Below are 15,931 nucleotides of genomic sequence, written 5' to 3' on the forward strand. Positions count from 1 at the left end.
GCCCACCGTGGGCGGCTTGGACGGAATCCCACCGGGCACCGCTAGGAAAAGGCCTCACACGCAGGCGTCACTTAGCCCACCGGAGGGGTGACGTGGCCGCTGGGAATGTCCAGTCGCCAGCATTCTCGCCCTGCCCTGACCGGGGCGGAGCAGCGTTCCCCGGTTCAGAGAAAGCCTCGGGCCGTGACACGCAGACGCCACTGGCAGGGTGGAAGGCGGTCGGCTGGCCTGCGGAGCTAAGGCGTCCGAGGCGTGGGCAGGGCACACTCAGAATCCGCCCCAGCACTCGTCCGGCAGTGCCACAGAGAGACCGGCCTGACGCCCGTGCCGCTTCCAGGAGGACAGGCAGGGCGGCAGTGGACGCGGCCGGAGCCCGCCCGCTCTGCGGGCTCCACTCCGCCACCCGGCCGGCTCCTTGCTGCGGGCCTGGCTATGGAGCGCAGGCCAGAAAAGACGGGGCGGACGGCGCGGTTGCCGTGTTGTCGTCGTACAGAGGTGACGCAGTACGTCACGGCAACGGGAGCGGGCAGTCCTCGGTTCAGGTCCCAGGCCTGCCGAGGCACAATCCTGGCAAGTTAACTAACTTTCTTTAGACTTTACTTTCCTCATGCGTAAAATGACGGTTGGGTCTTGAACATCCCTCCCGGAACCCACTCAACAAGAGACGCTTATACAAGCCTTAAAATAAGGGAAAACCAACTTTGAGATTTCTCAGAGGCGCCTGGGACGGCAAATGCCCCTCCTTCCAGCTCCCAGGAGACAGATCCCTGTTCCCCTGCGCCCGTTAGAGCTACGTCCCTTTATCAGCATGGAGGTCGCCAACCTCTCCCCAAGATGTCAACCCACAGGAGCGTGCCCAGATCTTACATCTGCACAGAGGCCACAGTAAAATGGCTGCTGTCGTGACCGGTGTTCATATTCTCCTCCCTCACTGAGCATGCTGGAAGCTGAGAGGTGCCCTGTCCTGGGTGTACCAGGATGTACGAGGATGGAGAGAGGGCTGGTGCCAGACAGAAGGCGGCAGAGTATGTGACTGCATGAAAGGTTTCATCTTGCTTTTCCTCCCCCTCAGTCATTTAAATGATAGTGCAATTGAACCCAAAGCAAACAGTCATCACTTACCAATATACACATTTCCAGATATGGTATAAATGAAGCTTGTCCACCCTGAAAAAGGACCAGCAACGTTAAAAGGTTAGTGTGCATAACGCCAAAAGGAACAAAAATGTAATAATATGTTTAACAAATATCTCTGAAATATAAATGCTGTACATAAATTTATACAACAGATACAAAAGATGAGACAAAATCCTCTATTTTCTCTTAGATACATATTTAAACGTTTAACTTCCATGAGCCGTTTAAAACACACGCTGTCACTTCCACACGCACACACGTATGGACACATGTACACACATTCCCCTAACCCTAAATGACTTGGTCCCAAATGCCCTAGAGCCATTTGGCTCTAGTTGCCACTGAGCTCACTCCTTTTCATCTCTCCTAAAATAGAGCACCAATTCCAGGGACGTGGAGCATGCATCATCTTTGGGGGTATGAATGGGGTTCAGCTGGTCCGTGCGCTCCCCGGAGTTGCGTACACAATTTTCCAAGTGCGTACACTTCTCTGTGAAGATATGAGTACACAGCGTTCACCAGGTTCCTACTGTGACGCACGGGCCCAAGAGCTCAGGACCACAGACAACCTGCCACTTGCTCCCCCGGTGACTTCCATGGGTGTCTGTAGCCACAGCCCAGAAGGGACGCTGCGGGGCCACTGGGAGACCTGAATCCAGAAACAGCCAGCTCAAAACAGAACAGGGACATCACTTGTGTGCCTTAGGTGGAAAAGGAGAAGATGTGGGAAGGGAACACATGGTAGAGTTCGAGGTAGAAGGGCAGGGTCCACCCTGGGGCGTCTTTGAGAGTCAATGTGACACAGTGAACCAAACAAGGGCAGGTGTGGAGGATCACGGGGGACAAAAATGCACTCTGGGGATGCAGCTGGGATTCCAGGTGGGCTGAAACACACACGAAAGGCACAAGAGAAAAGATGCAACTGACAACCGTCAACATCAACGGGGTCTGGGGAAGAAAATCCGAAGGCTGGCGGAACAAACCAAGACACTTGGGTGGATGCCAGAGGATATTTCGTCACCCTCCCATACCCCAACTGCTCCTCTCGGAGGTTTTACCAGACCAAGTTTAAGGCCTCTGGAAGTAATTCTGTTTGCTGACAGCTCGCTCATATTTGTCCTCCCTTGGTGCCCCACAGGCTCGCTCTGCCATCAGCTGGTGAACATCACTCCCTCCCCTGCATGCCCTGTGGGCAGAGACTGGGAGGAAGAAGGCCCAGCCGGGCTGCACAAGTTGTGCAATTTTGGGGAGGGAGGTTTGGGATGCTGAAAACAGGCCAGCAATCCACAGCCCAATTCCACGTGTCTTATCCGGGCGGACCGGCTCTGCTACAGATGCTCAGCCTCCCTGGTCCTAGTTGGCCTGACTTGTAATGAGACTCTGTAACAAAACCCCTTTCTTCGCTGCTTTAAGACAAAACATCGCCATTGAACGCTGTCTAAATTGATTTTTCAAAGTGCCAATGTCTTCACTGTGTTTTTCTGATTATAAAAAGCTAATACACATAAATTGAAGACATATTTTGAGACTGTGGAAGTGTGTAACCCCTAAACTAAAAATCTTTCCGCAGTCTTCATTCTTGGCCTGACATAAATATTGCCAGCAATTTGCTATTTATGCTTTCGGTTTCTTTTTTGTTTTGTGCACTATATATCATTGGCTAAAAAACCAGAACAGACTCAATGTTCTATTCCATGTCAAAACAGAGAAGTAACTCATCCTCGGGAAAGCCTGCAGAGTGGTCCATTGTGAGGACACGTCACGATTTACGTAACCAATCCCTTCTTCATTCTTGAAAGGTACTAAAAAATTAACGGCTTGTGAGTTTGACAAAACCTCAAAGCTCTCGATTGCTCAACCGGGTTTTTATTCAGGACAATTTCGCTTGTTCTAATCTCATCTCTCCTCCACCCTCTTTGGTTCATTCCTGCTCACCCTGCAAACAGAAAACTAGTCCACACATACTTGCCATGCCTTGTTTTCTTTTCTGTTTTATCTTTGTACAGGATCCAGAATGACCAAACCTGTGCTCAAAGATGGCCAAGCCAACGTATTAAGTGCCCCTTGTAAAAATCTTCTATTAGCAGGTTCTATTAGTGAGCCCATCCTCATCAGTAATAATAAAATTCATGTTTCTGGTTGGAAAGCACAAAGCATTGTAGGGAATGGACTAAAAATGGGAAAATTGCCTTTTCCCCCCTTCTTTTTAACACATCGTCCAAATGCGCTTGCTCTGTTAAAACTGAGACTTCCAGCTACCTCCATTTTGACCTCAGACTTTGTAATTGATTAAGTTCTTCTTTTCAGCTAGTCTCTTGGCTCAGGTGGAAGATGCTGAGGACGGAGCACCCCCCGATGGGCCCTAAAACCAGCGCCTCCAGCAGTAAGGTCCGCTCTGAGCCAGCAAGACCCTACCCGTGATTGATCCCAAGACCCTGACTGATTTGGCCTTCACAGCCCACCTGCACGGATCCACCCGCCTTTGCCCTACATTTTCCTTCTGTAAACCCGGATGCCTTTTCAGTACTTTGGAGACAAGTCTTTGAGATGCCGGTCTGCTGCACTCCCAGCGGTGGTCTCACTGAAACAAACTGCATTCTTGTTTCACCACTACTTGTTTTTCTACCTTTGGATTTTGTCAGCGACGAGTGGCCAAACCCGGTGCTCCTTGCGCACCAGCTACACACCTTGTTTAATTTCCACCATTAACAAGAAAACCACAGACCCAAGATGGAGTCACTAATGCTAGGCCAAGTCCCCAAACAGGGGCTTGATACCCAACTGAATTGTAGTTTCAACCTCCTCCAGAAACACAGTCTTAACTGGGTCAGTCAGAACTTTTCCAGTCAGCACCACTGAGGTCATCCCCACAGGGGTCCCCTCCATCCCCCAAAGGAAGAGGAGATGATCTGCATGATAAGACCCCTTGCTCTTCCCACCCCCCCTTCCCTGGGAAGGTGACCTTGTCTGGAACCATCTTTTTCTTTTGCCAGTAACTTTCTTGCCCCCTCCTCCTTCCTACAAGAAGCTTCCATTTTGTACCATTCATGAATCATTTAATAAAGCCGATTCAAACTTCAAATTAGCCAGTTGAATTGTTTTCAACAGCATTAAGCATTGCTTCTTAAAACTACAGTAAAACAAGAGCCGAGTGGTATGAACGTTTTCTATATGTTTAAGAACTGCTACATTTTATTAGGATTCCTTCTCTGCGAAGAGCAGGATTGCATCAGCAAAAGCTCTTCACGGAGATTTGCAGATCCTTCCTCCTCCTGCCCTCCACTCCCACCCCTCCTCCCGCTCTTGTGTCCTGCACCAGTAATGGATACCATCCCCCCATTTTTACTGCTCCAAGGTCACAGGCCCTATGGTTGCCCTTTTTCCACAACCGAGGTCTCCAAGCTACTGGCTCTTTGCAGCTGGGAAGCTCTTCCCGTCCCTCAGGCAATGACAAAATAAGTTGGGATGGAGGTCACGTTTTACCTCTGGCCCTGCGGGATGGTTTAATCAGCAACACATTTAAGTCAGACCTCCTTCAGTCAAACATCAAAAATGTAAGACTTTTAAATATGTAAATCACTTTCTGTGGCTTCTGCTCTCATTTTCAGGGAGGCTCCCAATTCTTATAAATGTCCCTAGTGAGAGCTTTTCTTGGCCTCCATTCCTTGCCTTAACCCAGCTCATTTTCCTCCTGCTTTGTCTGTAGAGTTCACCCTAACGATGAACTCCACAACTACTCCTTATCTATGTATGTGTAGAGAAAGTCGAAAAAGAGAAACTGCTGACAGAGCAAGTCTTTGACAAAAGTCAACTCCGGGGAGGGAAGGAGAGAGGGAATAGGGCTAAGGAAAGAATGAGCCTCTCCCCAAACTCTGGGTCACACCGGTTGCCAGATCCCAAAGCAACACTGGCTCTACAAGGCTCCTGTAGAGAGCAAGACAGAGTCACTCCTGTCCAGCAGGGGCCTGCATTGACAAATGATACGAGCGGCTGAGGGTACTAACAACGATGAGCTCTCCCTGAGACCGGCACCGGCTGACGACGACCCAGAACCGATCAGCAGCAGAAGCAGGGGAGGGGTGCAGGCGCCCAGGACTGACCAAATCCCTTTAAAAGGGGGAGGGCTTTTGCAGCGGTCGGGCCCCACAGACGTGACCCTCTGCGTCTGAGCGCCTGAAAAGGCAGCTGCCGCCGAAGGCTCCGGCCAAAGAGAACGGAGAGCCTCCACCGCTTGAACAGAAGGAGCGGGAGGGCCGAGCGCGGACCCGGCCCAGGGCCTCCTCTCAGCTGCGCGCCCGCACACGGACTTCGCGGTGGCCTCGTTCACTTCCTACCACCTGTGTTATCTCGATCGTCGTGTGCCTCGTCCTAGGTCCTGCGCCGTGTGCAAGGAAGAGGCCAAGTTACTCACGGGCTCCAATGTCACTGGGTCTGGAATCCCGAACCCACTTTCTCATTACGTTCACCTTGCTTTAGGACTGAGCACAGCTGGTGCTGCATAAAGACCCAACTCATGCGTGTGCCTTCATGGTGAGCTCGTGACACCTCCCCGACCCCTCTATGCCCCTACGCTCCTCTTGGGCAGGTAGCTCCCTCACCGGGGACTTCATGCCTGGCGATCGGGGACGGGAGGCAGACCTGCCTGGTCCTCTCCTCCCTCTCCTCATTCAAAAATTATGTTTTTGATTTTTGTTTTGAAATAATTTCAGACAAGCATAAAAGTTACAAAAATAATAATTACCATATACCACTCACCCAGATTCTCCAAAAGCTAATGTGTTATCACAATATGCTTTATCATTCTCTCTAGAAATAGGTCTCTATTTTCTTCTGAAATATTTGAGATTTATAGATATGATGTCCCTTAACGTCAAAATAATTCAGTATCGTTAAAAAAGAGTCCAAAATGGAATCATTTTTCCCCCATGAGAAGCCAAGACGTAATCACAAGCTTTAACTTCTCCCAGGAATGTGACCTTTTAAGAGTCAACCTGAAATGGCCTGAGCACCACTGGTGAGGTCATCTGCCTGAAGAAAACCCTGCCGGCTCCCTTCCTCGCAAAAAGAAGACGTCACAGGCTGAAACAATCCTTTCTTTTCCTTTGCTAATATCTTACCCCATCCTTCTTCTGCCTATAAAAATCTTCCATTTGGTACAACTCCTAGGAGCCCCTGTCTACTTACTCCATGGGATGCTGCCTGAATCATGAATTGTGGAATAGAGCCAAGTAGATCTTCAGACTTAACTCGCTTCAACTTTTGTTCTTTGACAGTATATATTTCCTAAAAACAATGATAGTTTCCTACATGAATATAGGGTATTGATAAAAATTCTGAAATTGATACAATACCAATGAGAAAATAAAACACTATTACCTATATATGGATATCCAAAGTGTGCCAATTGCCTCAGTAATGCTTCTTATGGCAGAAAGAAAGAAAGAAAGAAAGAGGAAAGAAAAAGAAAAAGAAAAAGAAAAAGAAAAAGAACCCAAACAAACCCCAAAACAAAAGCGGAGGCTGGGCTCTAACCCTGTTCACAGGCTGCATTTAGTTCTCACATGGAATGTCCTTCCATGGGAAACACTTCCTCAGTCTTTTCCATTAAAAGCACAAACCAGTTATTTTGTAGAATGTTCCTAAGTTGGGATTTGTCTGATGTTGCCTCATCATCAGACCAAATTTGTTTAATCCCTCAGCTTTAGAGAAGAGTTTACTTATTTTCCATGCTTTAATTTTTTTTTTTAATTCAGAAGGGTGCAAAGGAGGAAATAATGAACGTCCATGTTGCTGTATTTCCTATCTTTCTTCTCTTTTACACATGAAATCTTTAAAAAAAAATTTTTTAATGTTTATTTATTATTTTGAGAGAGCAAGAGAGAGAGAGAGAGAGAGAGAGAGAGAGAGAGCATGAGTGGGGGAGGGGCAGAGAGAGAGAGAGAGACACAGAATCCAAAGCAGGCTCCAGGCTCCGAGCTGTCAGCATGGAGCCCGATGCGGGGTCCAAACCCATGGACTGTGGGCCATGAGATCATGACCTGAGCCAAAGTCAGACGTTCAACAGACTGAGCCACCTAGGCGCCCCTACAGATGAAATCTTATAGGTGATAGAAATGTCCCCTGATTGCCTTCAGTCCTTTTCCTACACACAATGAATGGGGCCTTCCACTTAAAACCCTTCAATGGCTCCCTGTTCTCCCAGGACAAGCCCAGACTCCTGACCCTGACATGCATACCCTTCTCCAGCATTGTGGCCCCTCTGCTTGTCCCACCTCTCTAGTTAGTTCTAACCCAGCAAACCCTTCTGGGGGAGGAGGAAGCAGAGGGCAGTGGCAAACCTTACAGGGGCCTTGTGGTGCCATGAAAAACAAAGCACCTGTAACTATAAAAGAGCAACAAAAATTGAAGGTACATAATCACAGGCAGAAAATACAGGTTTAAAAATCAGCAAGAGACACTCAGGGGGGACTAGGACCAGATTGCTAGCCTCTTTGAGGCAGTTTCCTGGTTTGTAAAATAAGGAAATAATATGTACCACACAGGGCTGTTGTGCTGATCAAGTGACACTGTGTAGCTGGTACGTACACATTTACATATCTACGTATATATGCACGCGCTCGATGGTTTTCGCCTTATCTACACAATGCCCTCAGTAGGCATTTCACAGATGCCCATTCCCTTTCCTGCTCCTTCCTTCTTTTTCCACTTTCCTCTGACTTTATACAGGTCAGGGGGTTGCAGTGACTGGTATCTATGCTTCCGATAAGCTGTGGCCCAGCCCACAGAAGGGTCACTGTCACAGAGATGGCCCCACGCTCTTGGAAGCACCGCCCTCAACTCCAAAACGGAGACAATGGATCCTTGCTGTCCTCATCAAGAACGCTGTGGCACTTAGGATTCTGTCTGTGCCCCGCTGAACACCGCAGTCTAGAACTAGCAGCATAAGGTGGGCTTTCTGATCAGCCAGCAGCTGACAGCTCGCCAGGCCTACGAGCACAGGCGTTTAACCCCCATCTCACAACTAAACACAAACAGCAAATGAGGTGTCAATGTCGCAGCCCTGCAAAAGGGGTAGGAAAAGAGGTAGGATACCACATGACCTTGTAGGAATTCCAGTAAAAGAAAAGAGAATGCCCATTTTACCAAATTTGGTGAGTGACATCAGTAATAAAATGCCCAATGATATTGCATAGAATGTTACCAACACAAAGACACTTGAGACGACTGGCTTTCCAGAGCAAGATATACTCAGAACATGTTTCCTATATTCCAGAATGATCATACTACAGTCTATGTTTATAAGCCATAGGCATGTAACATTATAAAGGGCCATTCTAAAGATACTATATCTTTTTAAAAAGTTTTTAAGTTTATTTTGAGAGACAGAGCAGAGGAGGGGCAGAGAGAGAGGGAGAGAGAAAATGCCAGGCAGGTTCCATGCTGTCAGCATGGAGCCCGATGCGGGGCTCGAACCCATGAACCATGAGATCATGACCTGAGCTAAAACCAAGAGTTGAATGTTTAACCGAATGAGCCACCCAGGCACCCTTAAAGATACTACATCTTAACAAGAACAATTGCAACCTATAAGAAAACCTTCCCCTATGGTTTGGTCCACCATTGATAATACTGAACATTCGTTCACTGCACCAGGGACTAACAGAAAAACTAAGAAATGAACAAAATTTAACATTTTGAATGAGAAATGTATTAGCAACACAAAGTCTCTGGAATGGAAACTCTCAGAAGACAGGCTTGTGTGTGCCCAGAATGGAGCCTAGCCCTCTGGAGGACAAGTTCTGCTGATTACTTTCTTGCTAATAAAACGGCAAGAAGAAAAATGCATTAGAATCCCCTGGAAGCTTCCTGATCATTACAGGCTAAATCTACACTGAAGTTTTCCCACCACTGAGACATTTAATGTGGTAATTTTTCACTAAAATAATACATGTTACTATTATTACTTAGCTTTATTTGAACAGACTTTTTACTCATCTTCAATTATGCAGTGCTCACAATTGGGTTTTAATTGTTCAGAAAAAATCAGGAAATAATTCAAATATGTAGTTATAATCATAAAATTATACTGAAGGTTATAAAGTAGAAATGGCTTTAGGCATCAGAACTTAGACTAAGGCCAAGACAATTAAGAACCAAAATACACACCACTTTAAGGATTAAACAAAGGTTCGGAAAACCACAGAACCTGAAATAAGCAGAGAATGTCATAATGCGCACATTTTGGCACCTGACTTTTTTTTAAGTTTTATTTTATTTATTTTTAGAGACAGAGAGAGAGGGTGAGCAGGGGAAGGGCAGAGAGAGAGGGAGAGAGAGAATCCCAAACAGGCTCTGTACTGTCAGCACAGAGCCCAATGAGGGGCTCGAACTCACGAACCGCGAGATCATGACCTGAGCCAAAATCAAGAATCAGACCTAACTGATGAGCCACCCAGGCGCCCCTTGGCACCTGACTGTTTTTAAGAGAACAAGATTTTTTTCTAACGTTTATTTATTTTTGAGAGAGAGAGAGAGTGCAAGTGGGGGAGGGGCAGAGAGAGAGGGAGACACAGAATCCGAAGCAGGCTCCAGGCTCGGAGCTGCCAGCACAGAGCTGTCTGCGGGGCTCGAACCCACAAACCATAAGATCATGACCTGGGCCGAAGTCAGATGCTCAACTGACTGAGCCACCCAGGCGCGTCAAGAGAACGAGATTCTTCAGTAGGACCTGAAACTATGGGAAAAAATAAACCCCTGTCGAAACTGAAATGTGTCTGAATTCTTAGAATGGTTTCTTACTTTGCATTGATTATTAATTTAATCTGTTCTCTCTTAAAAATGATTACAAAAACAATATAATTTTCGAACTGGGGAGATTCACTTAAAAAGTTTCACAAATTGGGGGCACCTTGGTGTTTCAGTTTATAACACGTCTGACTTCAGCTCAGGTCATGATCTCATGGTTTGTGAGTGCGAGCCCCACATCGGGCTCTCTGCTTTCAGCACAGAGCCCACTTCAGATCCTCTGTCCCCCTCTCTCTCTGCCCCTCCCATCCCCTCAAAAATAAACAAACATTAAAAATTTTTTTCAAAATTGTTATTTTTTTAAACCTATCTGCAAAGCCTTGGGCTTATTTGCCAATATTCCCAAAGCACTATCAATAGGGTATTGGCCCATTAACATGTCTGGACCTTAGTGGTTAGGAGTCACAGTGAAAGTCCAACTGTGTAAGGTAGAATCGCATCCCCAACACTCCCTGGCTAGTCGACCTTGAGTAAGTTTAAGTAAGTCACTTTGCACCTCAGTTTCCTCACCTGAAAAATGGAGTAATCACAGACCTTACTTCATAGACTCATGAGGAGTGCAGGAGTTGATACAGAGGGAGTTCTCAGAGCAGTGTCTAAATACATAATAGGGCATTTACTAAATGTTAGCTATAGTAACTATTATTACTACAGGATGATTCAGTGAACTGTGAGCTCCCAAAAATGTTCATAAGATTCCCTATTAAGGGTTTTTGCTACAAAAGGCAAACAACAAAGCATCTATAATTGAACATTTTCATGATCTGGAGCTGGGAGAGATTATTAAAGAAGCCACAGAAAGCATACACTAACCATTAAGGAACAGAGCAATACATTTAAGAAATTTGTATTTATTAACGTATAGAAAAATATGAGTGAAAAACAAGGCAAAAGGGGGAAGATATTTGCATCACAAGTAACTGACAATGAGGAGCATTCAGAATGTGTAATGAGCCCCTACAAATCAGTATTAAAAAAGACAGACAACCCACCCAAAGGAAAATGATATGAAGCTTTCCACTGGATAATTTGTTCAGGCTCTGGTTCATGTTCATCACTGCTCTGAGGACTTATTGATTGACATCCATAACCATTACGAGCACATTCTGAGTATGGGGGGCATGGTGACTGACTACTTTAAGGTACTGCTGGTAAGTAGAGAGCATGAATTAAATCATGGAGTCTGTATAGTGGACAAAATCAGCCAGCCTTTGTTCTATGAAACCACCTGAAAATCTAAAATTCCACATGAATCATTCATGTTTGGGGCATTCTCCCTTAAAACGTAGATAATGACAGTGAAAAGACATTTAGGCAGGAACTCTTGAGAATTCACCGTGCCTTCCATTTTCAAAAAAATAATAACAAGAGAAATAGTACTTTTCGAGTCACTGACCATAGGGGGAAACGTATGGCCCTGTGAACCAAGATCACAGGCTTGGCAAGTTGACTCCGAGACGCCCTCTGCCTCCTGGTATTCACGCCCTCTGTAAGCTCTTCTCTGAGCGTGGGCTGCACCTAGCGGTGTGGCTCTAACTGGCAGAATCAGCACAAGTACTGGGATGTCACTTCTGAGACTGGGTTACTTGAAGACTCTGGCTTCCACTTGCTCATTCCTTCTTACTCTCTGCCTCGTAGGCTCTGATGAAGCTAGAGGCCATGCTGTCCACGAGCTGCCCTCTGGAGAGGCCCACGTGGCAAGGAGGTGACGGCGGACTGCAGCCAACAACCTTCAAGAAACTGGATGCCTGTCACCAGCCACAAGGGTGTGGGCTTCGAAGCGCATCCTTCTGCGTTGAGCCCTGGGATTGCCACAGCCCTGCTGATGTGTCCACTGCAGCCTTATAGGAGTCCCTGAGCCAAAGACCACAGTGACACTGTGAGATAACAAATGTTATCTTCAGCCACTACATTTGGGAGTAATTTGTTATGCCACAATATAGATAAGTAATACAGTGAGATTGATACCTACCAGGATTTACTGAGTAGCTACCGTACGTACAGCATTAGAATCTACTTTTTAAAAAAGTGTTTTGAAGCAGTGATTTCTATTCCCCCCCCCAATTTTATGGAGATGTAATTGACAGGGCTCCTTTCTGTTTTTTCCTCCCATGAAAGCAAAAATACATCGACAATAAGAGAATGTATTTTTCCTATGGCTGCTATAAGAAATTACCACACTTTGTGGCTTTAAACACCACAGACTTGTTATCTAACAGTTCTGGAGGTCTGGAGTCCCCAAATGGGTCTCAACAGTTTAAAATCAAGGTATCAGGGTGGCCTTCTTTCTGGAGGCTCTAGAGGAAAATTCATTTCCTTGCCTTTTCTACCTTTTAGAGGGTGCCCCTATTCTTTGGCTCGAGGCCCCCTTTCATTTTCTTTTAATTTTTTTAAATGTTTATTTTTCAGAGAGAAAGAGAGACAGAGTGTGAGCAGGGGAGGGGCAGAGAGAGCGGGAGACACAGAATCTGAAGCAGGTTCTAGGCTCCGAGCTGTCAGCACAGCGCCTGACATGGGGCTTGAACTCATGGACCACGAGATCATGACCCGAGCCAAAGTCAGATGCTTAACCGACTGAGCCACCCAGGCACTCCCCTGCCCTTTTTAATTTTAGAGAGAAAGAGACCACACAAGCAGGGTAGAGAGGCAGAGGCAGAAAGAGAGAGAGAATCACAAGCAGGCTCCATGCTTAGTGCGGAGCCCGAAGTGGGGCTCAATCCCACAACCCTGGGATCATGACCTGAACCGGAATCAAGAGTGGGACGCTCAACAGACTGAGCCACTCGCCACATGGCACCCCCCACCTCCATTTTCAAAGCCAGCAGGTGCATCACCTGGACCTGTGCTTCCACTGTCACTTCGTTCACTCCGACTCTTGCCCCCTTCACATACCCAGACCCTTGCAATTATATTGGGCCCACCTGGACTATCTGGGCTACTCTTCCCATCTCAAGATCCTTCACCTGCAACATCCCCTTCACCATGGAAAGTAACATATTCACAGGTTCCAAGGATTACAGTGTGGACATGTTTGGTTTTTTATATAACTTTTTTGATGTTTTTTTTTTTTTGAGAGAGAGAGAGTGAGAACACACCAAGGAGGGGCAGAGAGAGGGAGAGAGACAGAATCCCAAGCAGGCTCCACACTGTCAGCACAGAACCCAACGTGGGGCTCTATCCCACGAACTGTTGAGATCATGACCTGAGCTGAAATCAGGAGTCGGATGCTCAACAGACTGAGCCACTCAGGCACCCTGAGTGTGGACATTTCTGGGCCTACTCTTCAGCTTACCACAGTGGGGTAGGCCCTATGTTCTCCAAAGAAATCGTTTGGATTGACGTATATATACTGTAAAGAAAACTAAAAGGTTGGGGGAAGTGAAAAGAAAAAACTTACAAAATTAAGTTTTTCCAGGGGCACCTGGGTGGCTCAGTTGGTTAAGTGTCTGACTTCAGCTCATGTCATGATCTCGTGGTCTGTGAGTTTGAGTTCCACGACAGGCTCTGTGCTGACAGCTCAGAGCCTGGATCCTGTTTCAGATTCTCTGTCTCCTTTTCTCTCTGCCCCTTCCCATCTCACTCACTCTCTCTCTCTCTCTCTCTCAAAAATAAACATTTAAAAAAAATTTTTTTAGGTGAAGTTTTTCCATACCAGAACCATCCTCCGTTTTTAACATTCCAGATGATACTTTAAAATACCTACTAGCAGAGACACTGTGAAGGAAGATGGGGAGCAACAGACTGGCTGTTGAGGGCCAAACTGTGATGCAGTCAGAAGACAAAGGGGACGTGAGGACCAGAGGCCCAAGTTTCTTGGGCAAGACTGATATGTTCCTAGAAATACAGGTTTATGTCCTTCTGAATGAATGATACCAGTGTTATCTGTATGTCAGTTTGCAGCAAGGAAAATCAGATTGCTTTGTAAGAGATGGTAAAAGTCACTGCAAAAAAAAAAAAAACCAAAAAAACAAAAAACCACAAACCCAAACCCAACACAACTACTTACTCCTGGTTTAGCCAAGAGCTAACATGAAAAATGTGCGGCCAATGGGAAAGGAATGTGGTGCTGTCAGAGACCTGACAGATTGGATTCTTTGTAAGTGATGCACTGTCCAGCTCAATTCCTGGTATCAGCTGCCTTCCCAATCGCCACGGCATGAAACATCTGTTTTCTGCAAGGTTAGCCCAACTCCACAGAAATGGGCCTTAACCAAAGGAAAGAGAGAGATGCTAAAAATCAATTCTAATAACTATTTAGGGGAAAGAATTCAGATGAAACCGAGTCTGACTCACGAGAAAGCTTTCCAATCTCCCTCAACTGGATGTCCCTTGAGAAACATGTATTTTCCTGGTATCAGGGATGAGATGGTAGCAGCGTATGCCCCTACCTCTCTCCCTCTACTCCGGTAATGATACAATCATGTCGGCATTACATTAGTGAGATCGCAAAGCTTATGCCAAAAGCCAAACATAACCCAGACATCCATGTCAAATCCCCTTACCATGAGTAACAAAACCATCAAAATATTGTAAACGGAACATGTCTAGGACCCTGCCAGTGACAAAAGCATTTCAAAAAATATCTGATGCAGCAAAGCACCCAAATAAAATGAATTTAAACAGTCCTTCGGGTTTATAATGGAATTTGACCTGGAAAGGTGGTTTTAAAAAAAAAGACAAAGGGTCACCTTGACTTAAATGACTTGATAATAAAATTTATGCAGCATAATTTCACCAGCCAATATGGCTGATTACAGACAGCCAAAACTACCAAGTCTGTAGGCAGTAAGTACTTTATAATACCTGAATTAAACTGTTTGTCTGGTACTGGACAGAGATGCCCCAAACTTTGGATTTGTCACTTAATGTAATGTGAACATGGGTGTGTGTGTGTGCGTGTGTGTGCGTGTGCGCACGTGTGACAGAGACAGCGACACTGAGAAGAAGAGAGAGGATGCTTCGTTGCTGGGTTTATAAGAGACTTTTTCCAAATGGGTTTATATTGACTCGATGATGCACATGCATTTCTAAGCTACTGGCTTTTCTATCCCTCCAAAAACGTTTTTGAAAACAAATCTCAAGTTTAGAATTTATAAGGACAAATTAGAACAGAAGTTTGGCCTTTTTAAAATTGTTTTAAATCTTTATTTACTTTCGAGAGAAAGACAAAGTTTGAGCAGGGGAGGAACAGAGGGAGAGGGAGACACAGAATCCGGAGCAGGCTCCGGGCTCCAAGCTGTCAGCGCAGAGCCCAACGCGGGGCTCAAACTCATGAACTGCAAGTTCATGACCTGAGCCCAAGTCGGACGCTCAACCAACTGAGTCACCCCAGAAGTACAGCCTTTCAAAGTGACATATACGCATTCTCTCATTAGGTAACATAGAGTGGTGCTAAGGGTAGAACAGAACCTAACATGAACCATACACTTAGTGTCAGTGGGGTCATGGAGAAACTGGCACTCTCAGATACTGCTGATGGAAAAAGTATAATTGTGTTTCGGGATCGCAGCCTGACAATGTGTTTTACTTATTTTTTTAATGTTTATTTATTTTTGAGAGAGAGAGAGAGAGACATAGTGTGAGCTGGGGAGAGAGAGGAGACACAGAATCCGAAGCAGGCTCCGGGTGGTTGGCACAGAGCCCCACGTGGAGCTCGAACCCACAAAGCGCAAGATCACGACCTGAGCTGAAGTCACTCAACCGACCAAGCCAACCAATCACCCTGACGTGTTTGTTTTAAAATCAAATAGGGGCGCCTGGGTGGCGCAGTCAGTTAAGCGTCCAACTTCAGCCAGGTCACGATCTCGCGGTCCGTGAGTTCGAGCCCCGCGTCGGGCTCTGGGCTGATGGCTCGGAGCCTGGAGCCTGTTTCCGATTCTGTGTCTCCCTCTCTCTCTGCCCCTCCCCCGTTCATGCTCTGTCTCTCTCTGTCCCAAAATAAAAAAAAAAAAAAAATCAAACATGCGTTGGGGCACCTGGGTGGCGCAGT

At 46.2% G+C, this 15,931-nt stretch overlaps 1 protein-coding gene across 4 annotated transcripts in view; it reads right to left on the reverse strand.

Moving 5' to 3' along the window:
- PIR (pirin) overlaps positions 1 to 15,931 on the reverse strand; it is a 90,562-nt gene that overhangs the window by 18,794 nt on the left and 55,837 nt on the right. For all 4 annotated transcript variants that reach the window (XM_030304782.1, XM_030304781.1, XM_030304785.1 and 1 more), the window contains exon 7: positions 1,123 to 1,167. In XM_030304782.1, coding sequence (XP_030160642.1) covers positions 1,123 to 1,167 — 45 coding nt within the window. The remainder of the gene's footprint in view (positions 1 to 1,122; positions 1,168 to 15,931) is intronic.

This window comes from Lynx canadensis, chromosome X (genome assembly GCF_007474595.2).
Source record: "Lynx canadensis isolate LIC74 chromosome X, mLynCan4.pri.v2, whole genome shotgun sequence".
NCBI lineage: Eukaryota > Metazoa > Chordata > Mammalia > Carnivora > Felidae > Lynx > Lynx canadensis.